This window comes from Mastacembelus armatus, chromosome 15 (genome assembly GCF_900324485.2).
Source record: "Mastacembelus armatus chromosome 15, fMasArm1.2, whole genome shotgun sequence".
NCBI lineage: Eukaryota > Metazoa > Chordata > Actinopteri > Synbranchiformes > Mastacembelidae > Mastacembelus > Mastacembelus armatus.
In genome coordinates, this window is record NC_046647.1 from 19,525,909 (window position 1) to 19,548,384 (window position 22,476).

General features: G+C 38.6%; 3 protein-coding genes across 6 annotated transcripts in view; 1 reads left to right on the forward strand and 2 right to left on the reverse strand.

The window, feature by feature from the left end:
* The first annotated feature begins 140 nt into the window (after positions 1-140).
* On the forward strand, positions 141-4,009 carry cgasa (cyclic GMP-AMP synthase a). The gene is made up of 5 exons (XM_026310150.1): positions 141-1,208; positions 1,325-1,538; positions 1,740-1,997; positions 2,270-2,369; positions 2,541-4,009. Exons 1-5 carry the CDS (start codon positions 180-182, stop codon positions 2,872-2,874), a joined length of 1,935 nt encoding a protein of 644 aa, XP_026165935.1. The 5' UTR covers positions 141-179; the 3' UTR covers positions 2,875-4,009.
* Positions 4,010-4,555: 546 nt separating this feature from the next.
* On the reverse strand, positions 4,556-13,628 carry ddx43 (DEAD (Asp-Glu-Ala-Asp) box polypeptide 43). The gene is made up of 17 exons (XM_026309651.1): positions 13,295-13,628; positions 12,485-12,540; positions 11,686-11,803; positions 11,003-11,173; positions 10,495-10,576; positions 9,607-9,766; positions 7,953-8,071; positions 7,723-7,833; positions 7,412-7,553; positions 7,101-7,201; positions 6,662-6,749; positions 6,297-6,424; positions 6,026-6,135; positions 5,771-5,909; positions 5,562-5,649; positions 4,924-5,097; positions 4,556-4,775 (listed from the first exon to the last, which is right to left on the reverse strand). Exons 1-16 carry the CDS (start codon positions 13,626-13,628, stop codon positions 4,939-4,941), a joined length of 2,106 nt encoding a protein of 701 aa, XP_026165436.1. The 3' UTR covers positions 4,556-4,775; positions 4,924-4,938.
* Positions 13,629-14,064: 436 nt separating this feature from the next.
* kcnq5a (potassium voltage-gated channel, KQT-like subfamily, member 5a) overlaps positions 14,065-22,476 on the reverse strand; it is a 70,954-nt gene continuing 62,542 nt past the window's right edge. For 2 of the 4 annotated variants that reach the window (XM_026309895.1, XM_026309894.1), the window contains 6 exons: positions 21,189-21,320; positions 20,981-21,040; positions 20,745-20,861; positions 19,590-19,703; positions 18,600-18,726; positions 14,065-18,273 (listed from right to left, as the gene is read on the reverse strand). In XM_026309895.1, the coding sequence (XP_026165680.1) occupies positions 17,188-18,273; positions 18,600-18,726; positions 19,590-19,703; positions 20,745-20,861; positions 20,981-21,040; positions 21,189-21,320 (1,636 nt within the window). In that variant the 3' untranslated portion in view covers positions 14,065-17,187. The remainder of the gene's footprint in view (positions 18,274-18,599; positions 18,727-19,589; positions 19,704-20,744; positions 20,862-20,980; positions 21,041-21,188; positions 21,321-22,476) is intronic. The other 2 variants (XM_026309897.1, XM_026309896.1) reach the window with 1 other exon arrangement.

Consider the following 22,476-nt stretch of genomic DNA (forward strand, 5'->3'; position numbering starts at 1 on the left):
AAAAAAAATGGCAAAAACTCTCCAGTCCCAATAAACAAATGAGAGTTCTTTGTAATACACACTTTTGACCACAAGATGTAGCTAACAACACAAGACCAGCCTTCATTGTAATGAAAGGGCGTGTTCTCATACAGTAACCATAAATACTCTTGACCTGTCATTTCTCTCATTTCACCATCATGACTGGTAGAGGGAGGCCAAGCAGGACTCCTAAGGCTAAGTGTACCAACAGCAACACTAGACCTAAAAAAACTGAAAAAGAATCTCAGCCCAGATGCTCAGAGAAATACTTAACCGAAGAGAAGCCAAATGATACCACAAAGGAACAGAAACCAAAGGAAGGGGAGAAGAAAAAAGCAAACCACACTGAGGAAAAGCCATCTTTTCCTGTACTAAGCGAGCAGAAAGAAACCACAAAACATTTCACAGAGACCAACAAGAAGCCAAAGACAAATACGGGCAACACAAAGGCTACAGTACAAGGCACAAAAGCCAAAACCTGTGCTGGCAAGTATCTGGAACAATCTATAGAGGAGACAGTTAAGTTACAGCCAGAGAGACCAAAGGACACAAAAATGGATTCTCTGAAGACAACAAAAGAAAAAAGATGTCAAGGGAAGGCAAAATCACTGGAACATTTTTCAGAGGGTATGACAGAAACCATGTCAGTGACACTTCAGGACACCACAAAGGCTTCTATAAATGCCACAGCAACAAAAACACATGGGAGGAAGGCAAAAAAACAAGTAAAATTTGCTGAGGAAACCAAGTCAGAGCCACAGACACTTGAGGATACTGCAAATGGTTGTATTCAGATCACAAGACCAATAACTTGCACTGGCAAATCACCAGAACCTTTTGCGAAAGACATGATGATAGAGCCAGAAACACATCCTAAAAAGGCTTCTGTAAAAACCACAAAAGCAAAAACATCAGACACACAGAAGACACAGATGGAACCAGAGACACCTGAACACACCACAGTGGCCTACGTACAGCAAAACAGGCATCAAGACAGAGCTGCAGTGGACACCATCCTCTGCACAACTCTGGAAAAACTGAAGATTAAGAGGAATGACAGATCAAATGCATCAGAAGTCATCAATAAAATAGTAAAAACTATAACTGAGCATTTAAAAAAGAACACTGACTGCTTCAAAGAAGTAGAAGAGCCTCTACATACAGGAAGTTACTATGAAAATGTTAAGGTAAGTCACTTCACTGACTTCTCTCAGAGCAAAATAGATCCATATTCTTCTTGAGCACAGGGTAAGTGGTCACTGTATGTTTTAGGATGTACACAGTTAAGTATTTCTTTATACAGATTTCTCATCCTGATGAGTTTGATGTGATGCTGCCCATTCCGGTTAAACGAGTGACCATTAAAGAATTTAGAGACGATGGAGCCTTTTACAGTGTTGAACTAAAACGTGACAAGAGCCTTCTGGAAAAATTTCAAAGTGAAGGTACTTTGTCTGCCAGCAAGATGCTGAAGGAGTTCAGGGGAGAAGTGAAGAAATGTGTCAAGACTTTTCCAGGTGAGTATCAAAAGTAGCACTTGATGGTTGGGAAATGGACAGATTTGATGAAATGCAGATTGAGAGCTGCTTGCTATGACTGCCGGAGACAAAAGGGTTATTCAATGAAAACTGATCCAAAAAGGAAACCTAAAATAAATAAATTCAGTATATAATAATTAAATAGCACAATTTGATTGTGTTTCTTGTTTGATCTTTCAGAATGGAAGGTGACAAAAAAGACAAAAGGCTGCCCTGCAGTGACCCTGACCACAGAAGTAGAGTCGGTGTCCATTTCACTGGATGTTGTTCTTTGTCTCATGGTTAAATCAAGCTGGCCACATTTCACCAAAAATGGCCTTAAAATAGAGGGCTGGCTGGGAACTAAAACGAGGACAGACTACAAACGACAGCCATATTACCTTGTCCCAAAATATGAAGGCAGGGGAACAGTGGAAAGCGATGGAGTGCTTGCTAAAGGTAAATCTAACCACTCTCAATTAGTGGACCAAATCAGATTTGAATTAATGTGAAAGGGCCACTCAGTGTTTACATTAGGTCTAAAAATATCTTATTAAGATGTGGTTAATTTAATAATTAAAATGATGCAAGACTTGCAGCAATTTGATAAAAGTAGTGGCTATAGAAGGTGTATATGCAAACAACATGCATACTGTCACATTTCCGAGACTGCAAGTTGTAACACTTTCCAATTACTTTAGCACACAAAACTATGAATATTCTATCTCCAGATGTTTGGCGGGTTTCATTCTCTCACATTGAGAAGACAATTCTAAAAAATCACGGATCGGAGAAGACATGCTGTGAAAGGGAAGGCGAACGCTGCTGCAGGTTAGATTTTGTTAGACTTAAACTTCTAACTCATTCATATTTATGTTAAACATGAGATAAAAAACCTCTGACTACTACAGCTAGCACTGGTTACAGTACTATAAGCCAGAGTGCTCATTACAACCATAACCAAAAACTATTCAACATATACTCTTTTCTGTTTACATACAGGAAGGATTGTTTGAAACTCCTAAAGCACCTTCTCAGTCTGCTGAAAAAAGAGGACTCTTCATTTGAGAAGTTCTGCTCGTACCACGCCAAGACCACACTCTTACATGCCTGCTGCTCTAGAATTAAAGACACGGAATGGAAGGCCTCAAATCTGACCAATTGCTTTGAGCTGCTCTTGGAGGACTTTGTAGGCTATCTAGAAAAGGGTAAGCTCAATAACTTCTTCATCCCAAGTCAGAACCTGCTCTCTAATGCTGACCAGAAGAGCTGCAAAGGTTTGGCTCGCTGTATTAGGGAAGAATGTAAAAATGGCTTTCCTATTTTCCAGCAATGACAAACAGGAAGCAATTGAATTGCAACTAATTGTTTGAGGCACATAGTATTTTCATTTCTCTCAGCATTTCATTTATTTATTTAATTCTATTCACCATATTTCATATGGTGTGTTTTTATCTAAATCTATCTTTAATTAAATCTCTTCCTTTTTATTATTGACATTTTGGCCTTAAAAAAAAAAAGATAATCTGTCATATCAAGATTAATTTCATGTTAAAATGCAACTGCAAAATAAATTTCTATTTTACTTTGATCTTATATTTACTTAATGTTTGCCATTCCTCATTTGTCTCCTGCATTATAATTTCCAACTTAAGGTGTTCACATTTTCAACAACACTTTATTTAATGATACTGAAGAAATGTGCCAATCAACATGTTAACAAATGGGTAGGCTCATATTTCAAAACTGTAACCAGATGTAAGCATATGAGAAAAACTTCAATAATATAATCAGTGGCCAGAAGTCGCTAAGCTAGAGCCCAGACAAACTAAAACACCGTTGAGGACCAAGTTTAGGGAAATTAACACATGGAAAGTAAAACATTAGAAATTACAGAAACTGTATTGTTGGAAGCTCTAGTTTGAAAACAGAGCCAGGCAAACATTAGAAGGGCTTTATGACAATACAATGTTTACTTAGTGCTGCCCTGCAGTTTCACAAGTGCTCCAAGTACAACTTTGACATCTCATGGAAACTCATATCATTGAAGATTTTTTAAATCAAACAAGAAATATACTGCTTACCTAATCTTACATGATGTTGAGTAATATACGCTCCACAGACACTGATGAACCACTCTCCAGACTCCAGTCTGCAATGTAAAATATGAAAATAAATGTGTAAATTGAACAAAGTCACCTATGCAAATTTTGAGCTTTCATTTGTTTTACTATATATACTTGGCATATGCCAGGTATCTTTCAAATGAATCTTTATATTATGCTGAAATTACATTCTGGAGGGTAGGAAAGTACACATTCAATGATCTCAAATAATGCAATGCTTTGACAAATGTATAAGGAGCAGTTAAGATTACATTAAATGAATGTAATGGGTAAATCAAAGGACACTTGTTTTGACTGTTGTTCACTGTTCTGATGTTTGTGCCCCAATAAAAGGATTTGCTAACAGTTGTCCTTTAATTGCAGTTTCCTTGTTAAAAATGCTGACAAAAATTTTCCTTCTCTTCTGCATTCAGCAGTCAAACAAAGCTCACATGGTCTGTCAGTGGAGGGAAACCCCCCCCCCCAAAAAAACCCACAGCTTTAAAGAAAAAAATGTGATGGTGAAATGTCTAATTCTGATATGAATCTGTGGATGTGTTCTTTGTTCGTTTTGATTTCCTGCTTACACTTTTTTTTTTTTTAAATTTCTAGCTAATCTTACATGGTCAATAAAGGAAAGTTGTTTTGGCAGGCCAGCTCTTGATCCTGAGGCATTATCACCTCCTGTAGAAAAACTGTGACTGACTGTGTTCATCTTTCAAGTTTTATTGAAAATAATAACTTACCTTTAGTATCTTCTTGGTGATTTTTCTCATAATTGAGGAAGTATGAAAGTGTTGCAAAATAGATATCATTACTCTATACTTATGGTAACAAGCCAATAAAACAAATGCTGGATCTCATGTTCTCTTTACAGAAGAATTTATTAGATTTCTCTGTCCAAATCAAGAACTGACATAAAATATACAGTGTAACAAAACTTGGTGTGGCTGATGAGTTTATTAGCACAACTTTTCCCTTTAAAATAATGTGTAACTACCTCTAAAGTAAAATGAAAATTAATTCAGCAAAAACACAAAACTACTTAAACAAAACCAGTCAACCAAATAAGTGAATGAAATATACATTCAAAAGAAATTTCAAGAGAGGTGGTTTGACATACTGCTCCATTCTGTTGGGGGGGGAGGCACAAAAAGAAAAAAATTACAGTTTGCCCTATGCCATTTAACCAAAATAAATACATTTAAATAGTGTGTATACACACTTCTGAATTAATTTGTATATTCGTGTAGGAAACCGTGTGATACGTGTGGACTTACATTCACAGTCATGCATTAGAATCCCCAGTTTTGCCCTCGATCCCTGCCTCCTGTTCGTCCACCATCTCTCTTCCCTCCACGTGATCCCCGACCTGACATCTCCTTTTCTCTCTCCTTCTGTCTCTTGTGTTTCTCATATCTCTCCGCCATAAGCACCAGGTCCACAGGGACATCCTGCAAAATGATTCACAAAGATTACAAGCACTTTAATCTAGCTTGTCTAATGTTGAATCTCTAAGTGATTAATTAAATTAAAAAAAAAAAAAAAAAAAAGAACATAGCAAATGCATCCTACTCAAACTTTTTAATCTTAGTATTCAGGTTGTAACTACATCTTGTAAACTAAGCAATCTTTCCTGATTGAAGAGAAGAGAAGAATAAGGAACAATATTTTATTTTTAAGGGGGAAAAAAAATAACAATTTAAAAATGCTTGTGAAATTAGCCATTTGGTGTTAATATTTACAATAAAACACATTGTAGCCTCATAATTTATTCATTAACTGTAAAATACAATTGATCAGCCAGCTGTGAGATGACCATAGAAGATATTTACCACTGTGCATGATATTCCTACTCATACTCTGAACAAACTTTGTCTTTCTCACACACAGGTAGACAGAGAGTGTGTGTGCTAACCTGTCCTCCTCGCTCTAGGATGGGAATCAGTTCAGGGGCCTTCCTCCAGTCTTCTCTAGTTATAAGGGTAATTGCAGAACCTGAACGTCTGAAACAAATATGCGTTAATGTCACAGACTAACCCATTAACCTAACCTGGCATTGATTTTCATGTCCCTTGAAGAGAGTGCAGTGAAGTGACATGTAAACACATACCCACATACCCTTACCCTGCTCGGCCAGTGCGGCCCACACGATGGACATACTCCTCTATGTTACGTGGGAAGTCAAAATTAAAGACATGCGTAATGTCATGGACATCCAATCCACGAGATGCCAGGTCTGTAGCTACCAGGATACGAACTCGACCTGGGAAAATATGAACCACTGTTAACAGTACCATATTAACTCAAACTTACAGTTTCCTCTGTTGCAGACATGAAAAACCTAATGAATGAATGAACAAATTCTTTCGTGTTACATACTTTCTTTAAAGTCCTTTAGGGATTCCTCACGGTCACACTGTTCATGATCACCATGGAGACTTCGCACAGACAGACCCCGCAGACACATGTCACTAGACAGGTCAGCAGCCCTGAAATTGCATGTAAAAAGATACAAAAGCAAATACGGGAAAACTGTGGGTGGTTACCACTGCCTTTCCCAATGTGTATTTAACTCTGGTATATACAAATGTGGGTTTAGATAAAAACAACAATTTTCAAGCCACATGTTAGTGATCAACTTCCCACTCACATAAGCTTCTTGCCAACAAAGATGAGGACTTTATCCTGGGGAAGCATGTTCTTGATAAAATCAAACACGTAGGACTTTTTCTCCTCTTCCTGAACAATCAGCACGGTTTGCTGCACTGTGTTAACTGCCTAGACCCAGAGAAACAGGCTGCATGTCAATATGTAATCCCGATGGGTGTGCATGGCATCTGTAATTCACTAAACTTAAAACATTTTCTTTTTCATTTCTATTTTGAGTTACCTTTGTATCAGATGGACAGGGATGTCACAGTTAGTGTAATCATACTTTGCTGACAATAAACGCAGGAAAATAATTTCGTATACAGTCAACACACCTGGTACTTAACAGCATTCATTTGCACTTACTGCCAAGTCCAGGGTGCCCACATAAACCATCATTGGATTTTTTAGGTAAGATTTAGCCAGTCGTCTCACACCAGTGGGCCAGGTGGCACTAAAATGAGTTTACAGTGGAATCAAGAAACATTTTGAAGAAAATATTGGTATCACTACGGGAATAATGTAACAAGGTAAATGAATGCAGGGGTTGCTTTCAAAGGTTTCTTTCCTTGGTATATCAGATTTCTTTCCTTTCAGAAAATGAACACATTACGTTTCTCCAGCATTAACACTTGTTCCCTGGCTATTTTAACATATTCACTGTAACATTTGTATCCAACACTGTATCTAAGACTAGATGCTTCAAGTCTGCAACATAAGAACTTTCTCCATGTGTTCTTGTGTCCTGTTCATTTAAGTGATGAATTACATTCATTTAAACTGCTTCACTTGGCTTGACTTTTACCTGGTCATAACTGTCTGTCGATCAGGACGGATGTCCAGAAGAATCTTCATAATCTGGGGTTCAAAGCCCATATCAAGCATACGGTCTGCCTCATCCAACACCTTTCACAAAAAATGGAGCAATTTAAAAACAACCTTACTGCTTCCACAACATTAAAGAAGAAAAACACACAACTTCTGTTTGTGCTGACACCAAAAACCTGCAAAATTTCATTGGGGTAGACAGTGCTAAAATACACACATATTGTAAGATAATTTATTAAACAAAAAAAAAAACAAAAGAAATCAGTCCACAACACACAAAAGGCTAACCAAGTATGTGACTGATCGCAGACTGATGAGCTCATTCATCTGTAGATCATTTAGCCGGCCTGGGGTGGCGATAACTATGTCCACACCTTCCTTCACCAAGTTGATCTGGCCTCTTCTGTCCCCACCGCCATAGATGCAGACACTGATACACAAGATTCAGATACTGATACACATGATGAAGATACACAGAGGTGGCCATGTTGCACCTATATCACAATAAAATACCATTTCTAAGCTCATCCTTAATGACCTCTGATAATGAGATATGATAAATTGTATTAATCTCAAAAGGGGACTGTCTGATTGGTGACCTTTTGTAGCTCTTATAGCTGTACTTGTTGCACTCAGTTTCAATCTGCAAAGCCAGCTCTCTAGTAGGAGTCAGCACCAACATGCCTGGACCATGTCGCTCAGCTTTAGCCCTATTAAGAAAGGAAAGGCAAAAAAAAAAAAAAGCACAGCTGACAACATTCAACCCTCCGTAAAGAAAAGATTAAAACAATAACAGGTCTGAAAATTAAGACACAGGTCCTGTACTCACACAGATTGTCCATCCATGTGGATAAACCCTGGCAACAGGTAAGCCAGAGTTTTTCCTGTTCCTGTCTGTGCAATTGCTATCAGATCCTCCCCACTCAGCAACACAGGCCATGCCTGTGACTGAAGAAGAAACAAATGCATTAATACAAAGGCTAAAGTTACATGCATATACAGAAAAGCATGATTACACAATAAAGCAGAACAGATTAACACTGAAATCCTGGACAATCCTTTGATGGAAGTTGAACTTGTAAGACCTCTAAAGATTCTATGTTTACACAAAGAACAATGCTTGTTTGTATAATTTTAGAGACAGTCATGCTGTAGCCTTTTCATGTTGAATTGCTGATTGAATTGAATTCAGTCTTGCTGAATGGCTCAGATTGTTAGGTCTGGCAGGAATGTACTAAAGGACTCATTGAAGGTTATTTTTTTTAAATGATCACTAAACTAGTTGGGACACATACCAATCTAACACTAACCCTTTCGTGAGCTCAAAGTGTTAACTACAGAGAAAAAATGGTCTGTAAAACTGGCAATTATATAGTACATCTGTGCACACCCGTGTATTAAAATCTGTATGATTTCCTAGGACAGTGTTAGTAGACATATACTAACACCTCTAAAGGATCAATAGTTACACAATACAGCTTGTTTGTCCCATGCACAAAGAGAAACTAAAACATACCCACAATGTTATGATGGTCATGTTGGAACCATTTTCTGTTGAATGACAGACTTTAAGATCGCTCTGTCTGGCATGAATATACCATACAATTCATTGGGTTGGGAAAGTGAACTTGTTTGGACACATACCAATCTAATTGTATTAGTCCAGCCAGTATTATGACGTGCAAGGTGGATGAGTGCAGAGGGTGTGGCAGTATCTGTTCCAACACAATTACAAACTGCTATTGTTTAACACAGCTTTCTTGCTTTATGCAGTAGCACAGGGCTGTGATATTACAATACATCTGATCATGTTTGTGAAATGAAAGTAAAACTGGTGCAAGAGATGAAAGTTTCATTTCTCCCTCAGCCTACTCCTCAGTTAAGTTTTGCATTGACAGGTAGGCCTGTCAAAAGGCCCTGAAAAACACAGGAAACACGTCCAAAAACAGCTGATAAATACACTTGTCACTGGAATTACAAGATGTACATTGATCTGTTGCTGCATTTTTAGCACCTTGCCTGTGAGCAGTCCAATAAAAGCTTTTGTTGGAATTCCTGGTACATGATAGATTCCAGTAAAATTTGGAAAACCTGTAAACACTGAATTGTTCCGATTAAAAGTTCAAGCTCCTCGGTTAAAGAGAGAACATATGTACAAACATGAATGAGTTTTTTTTAAAAATTACATTTAAAACATATTGTGTCATGTGATGTGGTGTCAGAGGATTACCTAAAATGTAACATCTGTTTCAGTTCTGCTTTTTGGGGAGTCAGCAACCATGAATTACTTGTTAAAAAGTCTCAATATTTCCCATCAGGGCTGCCATTAACATGCATGTTTCCAAATATGGATCTTTCTTAAATCACAGGGTTTATCCATGGCAACACACATCACAATCAGCATAGGTCACTACAACAACACTTCAAAGTATGTTTAGAGTGATGCATTACAAGATAGATTTACCCAGGCACCAGGCTCATACCTGAATGGGGGTTGGTGTGACAAAGCCAACTCGTTCAATATTTTCCATGATCTCTGGATAAAGCTCGAAGGCCTCCAGAAAAGTGCGGCAGGGTTTGGGAACAGGCTGCTTCTCCCCTTCCTCCTTCAAGTCATCCACAAAGATATTGTGATTCTCCTTCCTAAAGAAAAATCACACAAAACCAGGGACATGGTAAAAATAGCTGGAAGAATATAGTGGTTGATTCCAAACCAAACTACATGCCAGATAAAGCCAAGTATGCAATGATGTAATAGTGGCTATCCAAATGCCACAAGGTAACAAACAAAAGTAGTGTGCTTTCATTTGTCTGTTCGATAAATCACATGAAACTACAAACCATATTCAATGCAAAATAAATGGAATCAAAAGTAATTTAAAAATTGACCCAAGTAGCTAACAAGAGTCTAATATGGGTTCTGAAGATCTACACATCAAGGGTTCCGCACTAAGTTGGGCCTTTTTGCCCAGCAAAGATCTGGACCACTATTAACTATCAACTACTTTGCCTGTTTTCTCCATCAAATCTTTCACTCTTACTATGAGCCTAATGAATATGAAACTCTGCCAGATTCCAAGAAAAGGTGGCTTCTACAGTACTATGTCCAAACCTGCAGACAACACACAAAAAGGTGGATAAATAGTGCCCTCTATTTGTATGAAACTGTCATGGAAACAAGGTCTACAACAAACTTCCTCAGCAGAAAGGGGAGGTTTGAGGTTTTCCACATCTGGTAATGAAACCCATAGAGTCATGATTTCAAGTCATGGTTTCTGACCACTGTTATTAGCCACTAGAAATCATGTTAACATTCTATTTTGTACACCTACAGGTAAAAAAAAAAAAACTATGTGAGAGAGAAAATCTACCTCCATTGACTGACTTCCTCTGCGGTTAGCATGGATACACTCTCTGCTTCAGTGTAAAAGTTCTTCTTCAAGGGTGGGAGGTCTGAAGTGAAAAGAATAAACTGATAAACACAATCTACTAACAACAAATAATGCCTGGCAAATAGGTGGAGCATCAAAAGTAGTGGTCATAAAAGAATAGTGCTGCTTGAGTTTTGTACTCTAGCACGTTGAATTTAAATTGAACCTATTAAACAGTTATATTCAACCACTTGTGTGAAACTGAAGCTCTTCATATCCTTCCGGGATAAAAGGGGACTATAGTTAACCCACTCTGCTTAACCAATACCCATGTGAATAGTCCCCCAAATACAAGTTAAACTAAAAGTCATAATTTCTTTCAATCATAGTACTTAGCTTGCATATAAATCCATTAAAGCATAACAGTGAAATCAGTCAAAGTACATCACTGTCCAAATATGTTTAGGCTGCTGTATCGGCACTTTGGCAACAAAATATGACCCCTCACCCTTCCATTTGAGCTGTTCATACTTTTCTTTGTTCTCCCGGATGGCGGTCCAATTTATTGATGCAAGGGCTGAGGTGGCTCTCGCAGCCTGTAATTCTGCAGAGGACCAGACAGAGTCATTCCTTACTGCTCCATCATCTCCTCCTCCATAATCTCTTCTTCTACAAGGATCTGAGAAACAGATTTGTTTTAATTTATAAACTGCAGCACAGTTGTGTAACCAATTGGTTGCAAGTAACAGAACTTTGGGGACAAAAGATCAGATACAGACCATAAGTGCCCCTCAGTACATTAGCTAAGTAGCAAAACAAGCACTGTGGCTATAGAAAAATTCCTGTGTGCGCACGTGTTTCAGTCGGGTATTTCAGTTTTATCTGATTGTTGAACTCATCCTATTACTTTCTTGCAATCTCTGTATTCTCCCATCCCTAAAATTCATAAAGCAGATTCAAAAAGTCTTAAAGTGTGATTTTTTCACTGAAGTTTGTTTAAAAGGAGTATATCTATTGAATGACACTCATGCCAGGATGTGACACTTGCCATAACAAAATTATTACATTTGCCTGAACATACACAACTGCCTAGAATCCTGTGCCCAACACTTTAAAGCAAATAATGTATTAACAACAAATAAATAACTCTGTAACAGCAACAACAGTAACAGCAAATAAATGACTCTGCACCATTGTGAAATCGAGAACTGCCATTTGCCACCAGGTTGTCAATCATCTCCTTGGCTTTCTTCTGGGCAGCAGGGGACCCAAAGATCCTCACTTCACCTTCATTGTCACCCTTATTTATCTACGCAAAAAAAAAAAAAAGCAGGATTATGCAGAAGTCCTAAAACTTTTACGTGTTCTCAAAAGTATGCCCTTTTACTGAAAATGTTTTGAGCAGCATTCCCTATTGCCTATGAGCTACGGATATAGGAAAGCAGCACAAAAGTAACAGTTGGTCCAGTACCGATAATACTTATCATGCACATAACTATCCTAAGGATTGAACTGTTCAGGCATTTACAAACATAAAAAAGACAATTATTTTAATATTTTAAATGTACTGTAAATCTACATAATTAGTTTACAGTGGCTTGAACTGGTCCTAAACCTTTTAGAGTTGTTTTGGCTATAGTGTTTTTGGAACTGACATTTCCTCAAATACAGACAATTTAACAAAGGTTCTAGGAAATAAACAGAGATATAACTGTTGATGTTCTGTTTATGTGGCAAAAATAGTGTATAAAAATTACACTGAAAGCATAAATGTACCGGGATGTAGTATCTCTTTTGCATTTGTAGTTTTTTGTTGATGATGTCAACCATTGTCAGCTGTGTCCCCACAAAAGAAAAACTAATAATTACAACTGGGCACAAAAAAGCAGTATACAGGCAGTTTCCCCATTGTGTGCACTTATACTACATAACACCAGCAATGTATTTATTGATAATGTGTCTGGTCTGGCACCAAAATCAGACAACTTGCCTTGATTCGAGCCCCACTGCTTTCTTCAAGTTCACGGATTTTGGCTCCACCACGGCCTTTAAAAGACATGTATTTACAGTCTGACAAAGATTTCTCAGCCAAAACATAAGTTGGTAACATACAATTAGACAGTAACGCTATATCTATTCAGCCTAAAACCATTAACGCTAAACCAATATCAACCAGATAAGATGATGTCCACTGGATTAACGCTAGCACAAGAAGCTAGTTAGCATTAAACAACACATCACACGCGCACAACATGCAACAACAAAATAACCAAAACGTGAAAATAATCACAACAAACTGAACTGCAGCCAATTTAACTGTATTTATATTTTAGAATAACATTACTTAACTAGTTACTTTAAAATGCAGACAGACATGTTATCTCCTTCCCATGCTGTAACTTATTCATATGCATACAGTCACACAGATGATCGATAGATATAACTTATTGATCTGAGCTCCAGCATGTTACAGATAAGGCCTTCTTTTCTAAAAAGATAGAAAACGTTTTAATTCATCTGATAGTTAGCTTAACTTAGCATCAACGGTTTTTGTTAGCTTAAGAGAATGAATAACTATTGTTATAAATCAAATTCAACGCGTTTGTACGGCACGGTAACGTATTACTTATGTAATGTTACTCTGTTCTTGACTTCAGCATTTCTTTGAATAATCTCAAAAAGCAGCAATAACGTCTGGTGTTTAGCTAACCTAGCTAACGTTGCTAGTTCAAATGGCCACAATGGCCAGACCTCTCCAGGCAATATGGCGAAAACCGACACTTTGCAAACCTAACGTTACCTATAATCCTCCCAACTAAAGCATTTTCCACAGTGACAGTCACAGATGGAGAAGAGTCGGACTTTTCATTGCCAAAATTCCGTCGTCCTCGGCCTCCATTATCTGAGCTCCGGGAAAAAGGCCGCCAGCCTTCACCTCCAAATGCTTGACCTTCGTGCCGCTTGTAGCTGCCGTCTCTCGAGGCTTCAAACCAAGTTTTGTTCTTTACACCGAAAAATACATTTTCCTTTTGGCGGTCACCGGGTAATTTCCACCAGGTTGGTGGTGGTGATTTTGTGCCAGGTTTCTGGACAGTAGCACCATTCTCGTCGTACTCGTCTTCCCAGTCCGACATTTTAAACTCGGCTCCACACCTGGTGGCTAGCCAGCTATCGTTAGCTGCTTCCGTTAACCGCCAAACTGTCAGTCAACACGATGTCGCCTTCACTGTCTCTCTGTGAAACTCACACTTCCCACTTTGTGATTTTTGAATAGATTTCGGGTTTTGATGAATGATTTCTATAAGTTGTGATTAAATTAAATCAAATATGTAATTTTAAGTAAACCATAGGTGGTGGCTAAAAATTTGCATTTAATAGATAGGTTGCCAGACCACTTTAGTCCCATTAGAGCCTAAACTTTTAAAATTCTAATTCCCAAAAAGGCAACATGATCAAAATCGCCTATCACCAAAATCAGAAAACAGAAGAAGGTCAGGGCCAGTCTATAATTTATTGGACCAAGCTAACTGTTGTAGTGTTCAAAAGACACAAAACCAAAAAAAAGCTGTGTAGTTAAGTCTTACTTTATTAATGAATAATAAAATTATTTTGCATTTCTCATTCAGAGAACATAGTGTGCACTTTAATAAATTAATTTCAAAGAAATAACAATGTTAACATTATCAAGCTTTAAGGCCAGTTGTGTAATAAATTACTGTTCAAGCAGTAGAGAAATTGTATAATTAGCCATCAACGCTATATAAAGTCTGTGGCTAAAACTACATGATGTAAGTGAAATGGATGTCCAACCTAAAATCACCAGTTTGACTTTAACTTTGTAGGCTGTAGGCAAACAAGACCTTTATAGCCCTGTAAAGAAAAAAGTAAAACTATTTTATATGCAAGAAAGGCACCCATAAGCAATTTACAGATTGCAAAAATAAGCACATTTCATGAAGGGTAATCCATCCAGTTCCCCAGAGTCCATGGGTTTTCTACATTATTCATTATGTGTTTTGGTTGGCCTATTTTCATATGTAGCAAAACTCAATAAGTAACTTACAACAAATCTATTTCAATATTAAGCATTAAACTACCATGTCACATTTCAAACCTCCTCAAATTCACCAGAACAACTGTGCTTTCAATTTGACATGTTTCATATCAGAACAACTCCTGCATGGCTGTTGAACATTTAAAACTCCATCTAGAAGTGTTTATTTGTTAAAAGATTATACTTTTCATATTCTATGACAGAATGTTAATTTGTTAAGTAATGTACTTATTCACCATACAAAACAAAGGAAAATATCACTGAAAAATAATGATGAATAAAGGGTGCAGGTAACACATTAACTTACATTTTTAAGACTAATGGGACTTCATACCCCTTAAGACGTGCAAAGACAAATCAAAATGGGTAACAGAAATAAAGATGATTGATACATTTTTGTGCAAAATTCTCATTCAAGAGTAATCAATCCATCTACAAGCATGATGGCAATGAAAGCAAAGCTACTGTCAAGTGTGGACAATGCCATTACGTACAAAACACCATTCATTCATAAACCCCCAGCAAAACCATATATGGACTAAATGCATGAGAACTGAGATGTTTCCACAGTAATTTTTAAAATTATTAAAAGATACCCTAAATAGTTAATATTTTAATTGACTGATGTGGTGAGGATGAAGTCTGCATACATTCAAAATCCTAGTAAATTATACGTTGTTATAGTAAATTATACATTATACATTTTGGGGGGCACAGATAAAGAGGCTAAAGAGGCCTTACATGTCTTAATCTCAGTCTCAGATGCAATTCTAGTTCTTCTAAGTCATTTCCTGCCAAAGTTTCCTTGAGCATGTTGCTCTGGATACGATCTTCAGCTGGATGCTGAAATTGCCAAAGTCACAGAAAATGTCAATGAGGTTTGTTTTGTTATTTTTTGACATTCGCAGCAGAATAGACGAATAGATAAAGTTACACACTTATTGGATCAACAACAGTTCATGTATTGTTATCATAGGTGACTGTAAATGAACCTGGTGTTATATATGGAGCCTGTGCATTGCACATCACTCTGTGAGACCACTATACAAAGTGTTGTCAGATCAGCAGCCTTAGTGCAACTAGCACCCAGTAAAAAGATTGGGTTTGTCAGTAAAAACATTAAATGACTTTAACAGATTGTTTGCTTTTCATGAAATTTAATAATAAATGAGTTAACTGGCAGTACAGGTTTTAAATACAGTCAAATTAGTTCAAGTTATAGTATATTACTCTTTGTATAGGCAGACTTTGTTTGGATCTTTTTGCTAAAGTTTTGAAGGAAACATTTTAACATGCAGGGGAACACCTAGTTCAGGCAAGTCTGCAACAGTCAGTCCTTGATTTTAAGTACTGCAGCAGCTCATTTCTAAGCTGTAGCATCTCATGCTTTGCTGAGAAAGCCACTGGATAAGACTACTGCAATTCAGCATTCACACCATTAGCAACTAGCTCATCAGGCTACTGTTCAAGCCAAGTGGGATATGGTCCAACACTTGTCTGGAGTGATTCCTGATAGGTCAGTAAGATTTGCTGCTTCCAGATTTACTGACAACTTGCTGACAGATTAAAACTAAGCAACCATATCAACATCAACCAACATTTCGATGGCTGCAGAAAAATGAAGAAAATGAAATGCTTGATATCTGAATACATGATAACGGTTTAGCTTGTTTTATAATTTAACTATTCCCACACACCAGCCCTCACCAATAAATCTCCATTCATTCATTTTTTGAACACTTCATGCAGTGATATGTATGAAAGCATAAGCAAAAGATGGCATTTTACATTACCAAAGACAGATACTGAATAAAGAAAGCAAGTGAGTCTCCTTTCCCCAGAAAGTCTGTGTGTACAAGCACTTGTATGAAAAAAAATAAGCCACTGGTCAGTCTCAGCTCTTGGTCAAGTTGGTTCGTCTTAGAGTACCTGGTGGTTGTGGTTGTGTGCATCAGTGTGTTTCCATGTGAGAGTGGTGTTTGTGTGATTACTTGCATGTACTGATTTCACCACATGTTAAGAAAGAAGTGGTTGACCTATAATTTGCAGTGGCTTGTTTGAAGTTAAGCTTTTGACTTGTGTAAGTTATGCAGTTTTTTCTTCTTTTTATTTATTCACTCATTTAATTGCAGAGGCTGACAAAAGTCAGGTAACATCACAGTTAACATCCCGACCTTGTTCCTTACTTCCAACAAAACTGCTTATCAACACCCGTCTTTGTAATATAGGATGTTAAAAACATTTGTGTGTCATAAAGTTGATAAAATAATCTTTTCTCCATATCTTTAGATAAAGAGCAAATCTATTTCTCTTAGCAGAAATCTTTTATTTGTGTATCATTATGTGTATTTTGTCTTGCATGAAAATGGCCACTTGCATACATATTCTATGCATACGCATACTATTGGTTTTTTAGATGTTACTCTATATATTACATACAAAAGTAATCAAATCTGTATGAAAGTGGGCATAATCATGTTTGACAAAATATAAAACATTGTTTATCCATATATAAAGCATCATTGTACAATCTGTAGCATGATCTGTGTAGTGTCCTGTAAAAATACTTTAAAAGTGGCTTCCCCAACAGTGATGTTTCGATACAGTATGCAAGTGTGTGTGTGTCCGTGTGTGTGTAGTTATGCCAGCTGTATATGTGGGGACTGAGTGAGAATCTCAGAGTTTCCCTTGGGGTGAGGTGCAGTCTCCTCAACAGTCTGTAAAAGGTCAGAGGGGTTGCTGTCAGGTTCCTGGGACAGGAAGTTGAAATGTTCCTCCGCTGGTTCTAGCTTGCACTCACTAATGAAAAGTTCTGTTTCATCCCAGTTACTGAGGTCACCATGGGTATTGCCATGTTCGCTACTGTTGCTGCTGCTGCTGTTGTTGTTGAGCATAGAGGAGAGACCACGGGTACGGTTGGTCAAAGGCTGGCTGATATTGTTCACAGAAAGGGATTTCCCAAGACTGCCTTGCCAGTCTGAAGATCTCCCATCTGAGCCAGACGAGAGCAGCACCAGGGGGTTGACCTCCAGGCTCATGTGCCTCCTCCAGACATCCTCAGATTTTAACACAGGGTGCTTCCGCAGCTGTACACCTCCTTGGACAGAGCCCGTCTCTCTGTCACCTTCCTGCTCGGCATCCACTCCAGATTCCACAACAAGGGAGGGGCCCAGTGTACCCTCATCCACTGCCACTCCATCTGTCATATCATCTGGGACAGGGTCAGCGGGGCACCGGAGGTGGGAGGGGTGTGCTATGGGAGGCAGCTGTAGGGTGAAACCCCCTGTTGAGGGAGGTGTCAGCTCAGGGAAGTGTGCTCTTTTGGAGGTGCCATTAGGGGTGACCAAAGTTGGGTAGGGGCTATCAGGAGGCAGCAGTGGTGATGGGGAGAGTGAGGCTGTGGATGGGGGGTAGGATGGAGGTGCTGAGTCTGGGGGGACGTCATCATCAGCAGGTGCCAGAATGAGCCGTAGACCTCTCGGGTTGGCACTAAGGGAACGGCGTATGTCCCTGCTGTTATCTCCCCCATCTCGAACTGGATCACTTCCCTGGGGAGAAGGGAGATCTCTGCCAATTATGGAGGCCTGGTAGTCTGAGTTGTGATGCTGGTGGTTGTCCAGCTCAAACAGAGGCAGAGAGGACAGAGTAAGAGCTGAGGGGCCTTTCTGTAGGACTTGGCGGTAAACATCCAGCAAGGAGTCCAACTTTGACTCGATTGAAGTTACCTGGGGGCAAAAGCAGAGTAATAGGGTAGGAATAAGGAGGGAGGCAAAGAAATAAGTTACAAGAGAGTGAAATCTCAAGGGCTATGCAGCACTTTACTTCTTTTATTGAACTTTATCTTCAACAAAGACATTTTTCAATTGACAGATCTCTGGCAGCCATTTCTAAAATAGGGTAAGTTTTGAAAGCCAGAAATCTCTACCCTTGGCAAAGTTATTCCTGAGTCAGAGACATTTATCAAAAGCCTAATATATAATTAACATTAAAGGGCAATAAAACATTGAAAAGGCATTTTAAATGCACAGTGCTAATGTGTTTTTTCACTCACCTGTCTTTCCACCTTACACACACGTCCCAGCATGCTCATGCCCTCCAAAGAGTCTCCGTCTGCATGTAGTTTATCTCTTATTTTCTTATCCACAGGTATGTGGCCTTTTCCCAGGATCTGATCCACTCTGATCACACACACACACACACACACACACACACACACACACACACACACACACACACACACACACACACACACACACACACACACACACACACACACACAAACGTTAACAGATTAGAAAATAATGATGAATGAATATACTGAGGCACTTCAATTCAAGCTATCCCAAGTCAGGCAACAAACCTAAAAGGCAACAGGATGTTAGGATTAGGGTTAGTAAAACACACAACACACATGGCATGGCTGTATCAGTGCTGTTAAAGAAAAAAGACTGGATATTATTCAGTGTGTTGTTAGCATGGGCTCCATGGCTTTTTGAACTTGAAATGTAAAAGTTGTAAATGTGAAAAAATTACCTAATTTAAAGTAACATGCACTAAAAACACAACAAAACATTTTAAATAAATACAAGTAATTTAAGAGCACTCCATCTCAAATTAGGCTTAAAAATACTGTATAGTACATTTACAGCAAAAATCATACTCTTGCTGCTTGCTGAAAACCTGGTATCTTAAAATTTGAGAGTGCATTCAACCAGGTGTTCATGCCAATATTTAAAGCATAAGGTTTTCACACAAGAGCAGTGATGTACTTGTGTATCCATCACTGGCAAGTCATTTTTTAGTTCACCTTCCATACAGCAAGGTAAAAAAGAAAGAGGGAAATATGTTTTTATTATTTCCTAAGACAGAAAATACAAAACTTAATACAAATGGTGATTTTTTTTTTGGGTAATCCAGTCTGTGTGTGACATTTCACAGTCAGACCCTTATTAGGACTGCAACAGAAATAATGGTTTCCAGAGAGGCAACTAATGGGATTCTACTGTAGAATGAACTCAAATCAAAGTGAAATGAAAGTAACCCTGAGGCAGGGAGCTTCTTCTTGTTGTTGCTGTAACAATAGTGCAGGGCAGGAGAGGACATGTTCCTGGGTCGGTTGCTCAGGCTTGGACCAGAGCCCGCTACACTGGCCAGTCTGAAGACAGGAGAAAGCCTGGGTCAGATACATCTCTCTCTTTCACACATGCACACAGCAGTCTGAAGCATAGGTGCACAATGAACAAATCAGTCATCTACTCAGATTACTGGCAAATTATAAAAACTGGCAGAAGCTTATTTTGTTGAGTCATAATATTAAAGCAATGCATTTTCATAAAAAAGCAGAAATGGATGAGTCCAAATAAATTCTGGACTGGGGTTGTAATGGGAAGATAGCACTGCTAGTTGTTGTTATATCTACAGGCACCTACAATGAAACTACATGAGGTCTTCAAGTGGCTCAAATCATGATTATTTATTTCATGATCATTTATTTCCTAAATTTCCCCATAGTACTCTGCATACCGATGTCAAGGTGGAACATTTCCCCTATTTGATTACAATGGAAAATCAGAGCCATACTTTTTACCTATCACAACAAACCCATCCATCCATCCATTTATACCCACTTATTCCCTAACCAGGGTCACAGGGATCTGCTGGAGCCTATCCCAGCTCTCTTTGGGTGAAAGGCAGGGGTACACCCTGGACAGGTCACCGCAACTTTTCTTATAAAACTAAGTTCATTGTCCAACAGTTGAGCCTCCCAAGGACCACTGCAGTGCATACTTTGATGAATTAAACTACAGTCAGTCCTGGATCAAAAGGTGCCTTGGTACATGTTTCTGTGATGACTTCCCACATATTATCTCAATTTCAGTAAACTACAGATATTATTCGTCTCCCCAAAATCTGGTAATAAATGAAAAGTCACAGAAAAGTGTACATTTGGCTTTCTACTAGGTCAGTCACTCAGCAAATAGCTTTTTTTGACACACCCAATTGCGATGTGAAAATGCATGCACAGCAAAATCATTAAATCAACACTAAAAAGTGTTTATATGTGAACAGTGGATACATATAAACACCCTTTAGTGTTAAAATAACACTATCAGAGTTGATTCAACATTTGTGATTTTGTACGACAAATTGATGGAGTTAGTAGCAGTTTGCAGGCAGATGACAGGATAGGTCTAACCCTGGTGCAGACTGTTTCCTACAGGCCTGGCTGTAATATAAATGCAGAGAGGGAGAGGAAAAGTTCTTGCCACGGCTGCTGAAAGGCCTTGGGGGAGGACCCACTACAGTGTCAAGTCTGGGAGAGAGAAGGAACACACATGTACACATACGTGCACACACTCTTGAGTAAGAAAGACAGGGATAAAATGTAATTTATTTTATTGTAACACAAAAATATATGAAGTGATCTGTAACCTGTATAGAGCTAACAGAAACTGCAGCAACATTTGCAGCAACATCCACCTGTGCAAGTTTCTGGTGCATATAAAAAGGACAACAAACACGTTCATTTTAGCCCACTTCTCTGAAAAATTGCAAATTCAGTATGAATGTATATTGAGTATGTAAGTGTGTGTATGTGTGTGTGTGTGTGTGTCTGTGTGTGTATTCATTTTTTCCTGACCTGGTCTGAAGGCTCTTAATCCGACAGAGCATGTCCAAGTGTCCTGCAGAGTACTGCTCAATGACGTCCTTCACATCGTATGGACGCAAAGTCTCCTTAAATTTCTTCTTTGCTACGTGGAACTTCATGATCCTGCACACACATCCACATATTAAATGCAGAGAGAGACAAAGATCAAGCCAGATTCTGTTTAGAGTAATGTAACACCAAGGAACTAATATTGGACACTGAATTGTAAAAGGATGTAAATATTAAAATCAACCACCAGATGGCAGCAGATCCACAGAATAATCCTTGGTGCAAATTCACTTGATCTTTTTTTGGAGTGCTATAAAAAAACATTATTAAAATCTCAAATACCCCAAGAAGTATCTAATGGGAAACCAAAGTTCACTGTCTCTCCTGTCAAAATCCATAACAACCAAAGTGAACAACTTTGAAACTTGAGTGTAAGTCTCCATTCCTCTCTACTTGGTAAAAAAGAGTCACTGCTGGGTGAATAATATTGATAAGGTAAGGAGATCTTTGTTCTTGGTTCATTTAGATTCCCCGGTGACCTCCCCTTGTTTCCAGTTGCCTGTTTTTCTCACTGTCTAAATGGAAACAATGGTGACAGATGACCCTCTGTAATAACAGTGCTGACAGGGGAGGGGTTGTCCCACCCTCAACCTGACACCCTGGGAAAGTCCTGGGCTGCGGCCGCCCATGGAGGAGGCCTGCTGGGTGGGCAGCCTGGCAGGGGTTTGGGTGGTAGTGGGGCTGGGTGTGCGTGTGTGTTTGAGTGCAAGAGAATACAGAGTGGCGGGTGATAGATGGGGGTTGATAGATGTCAGTTCACTGTAAAACCAAAGGTCTCTGCATGTCACATCTTTCAGACCTGCAAGCATGACAGAATTTCAGAGCAAGTGAAGCAATAACTGCTTGGGCATCGTCACCAAACATCATTTAGGGAGGACCACTGCAAAAAACAGTCTGTGATTTGTGTCAAGAGTGGACATCAAATAGATTCCACTGGAAACTGTTGCATAACTCACAAAGACACAGTGTGTGAAAAAATACACAGCAAATGTGCTAACTCTAAGTGTGCACAATATTTAGGGGTTGAGCATTTCTATATGTATCGTCAAACTTTTAAATGCATGTTCTCTTCCAGATATTAACCTCCTTAACCGCCTACATTGAATAAATATGCTTAGTGTGTCTAAGATGAATGAATAAAAAGAGGGAGATGAAAACTGGAGTAATTAATGAGACATTTTCAATAATTGGTGAGACGCAAAAGACAGAC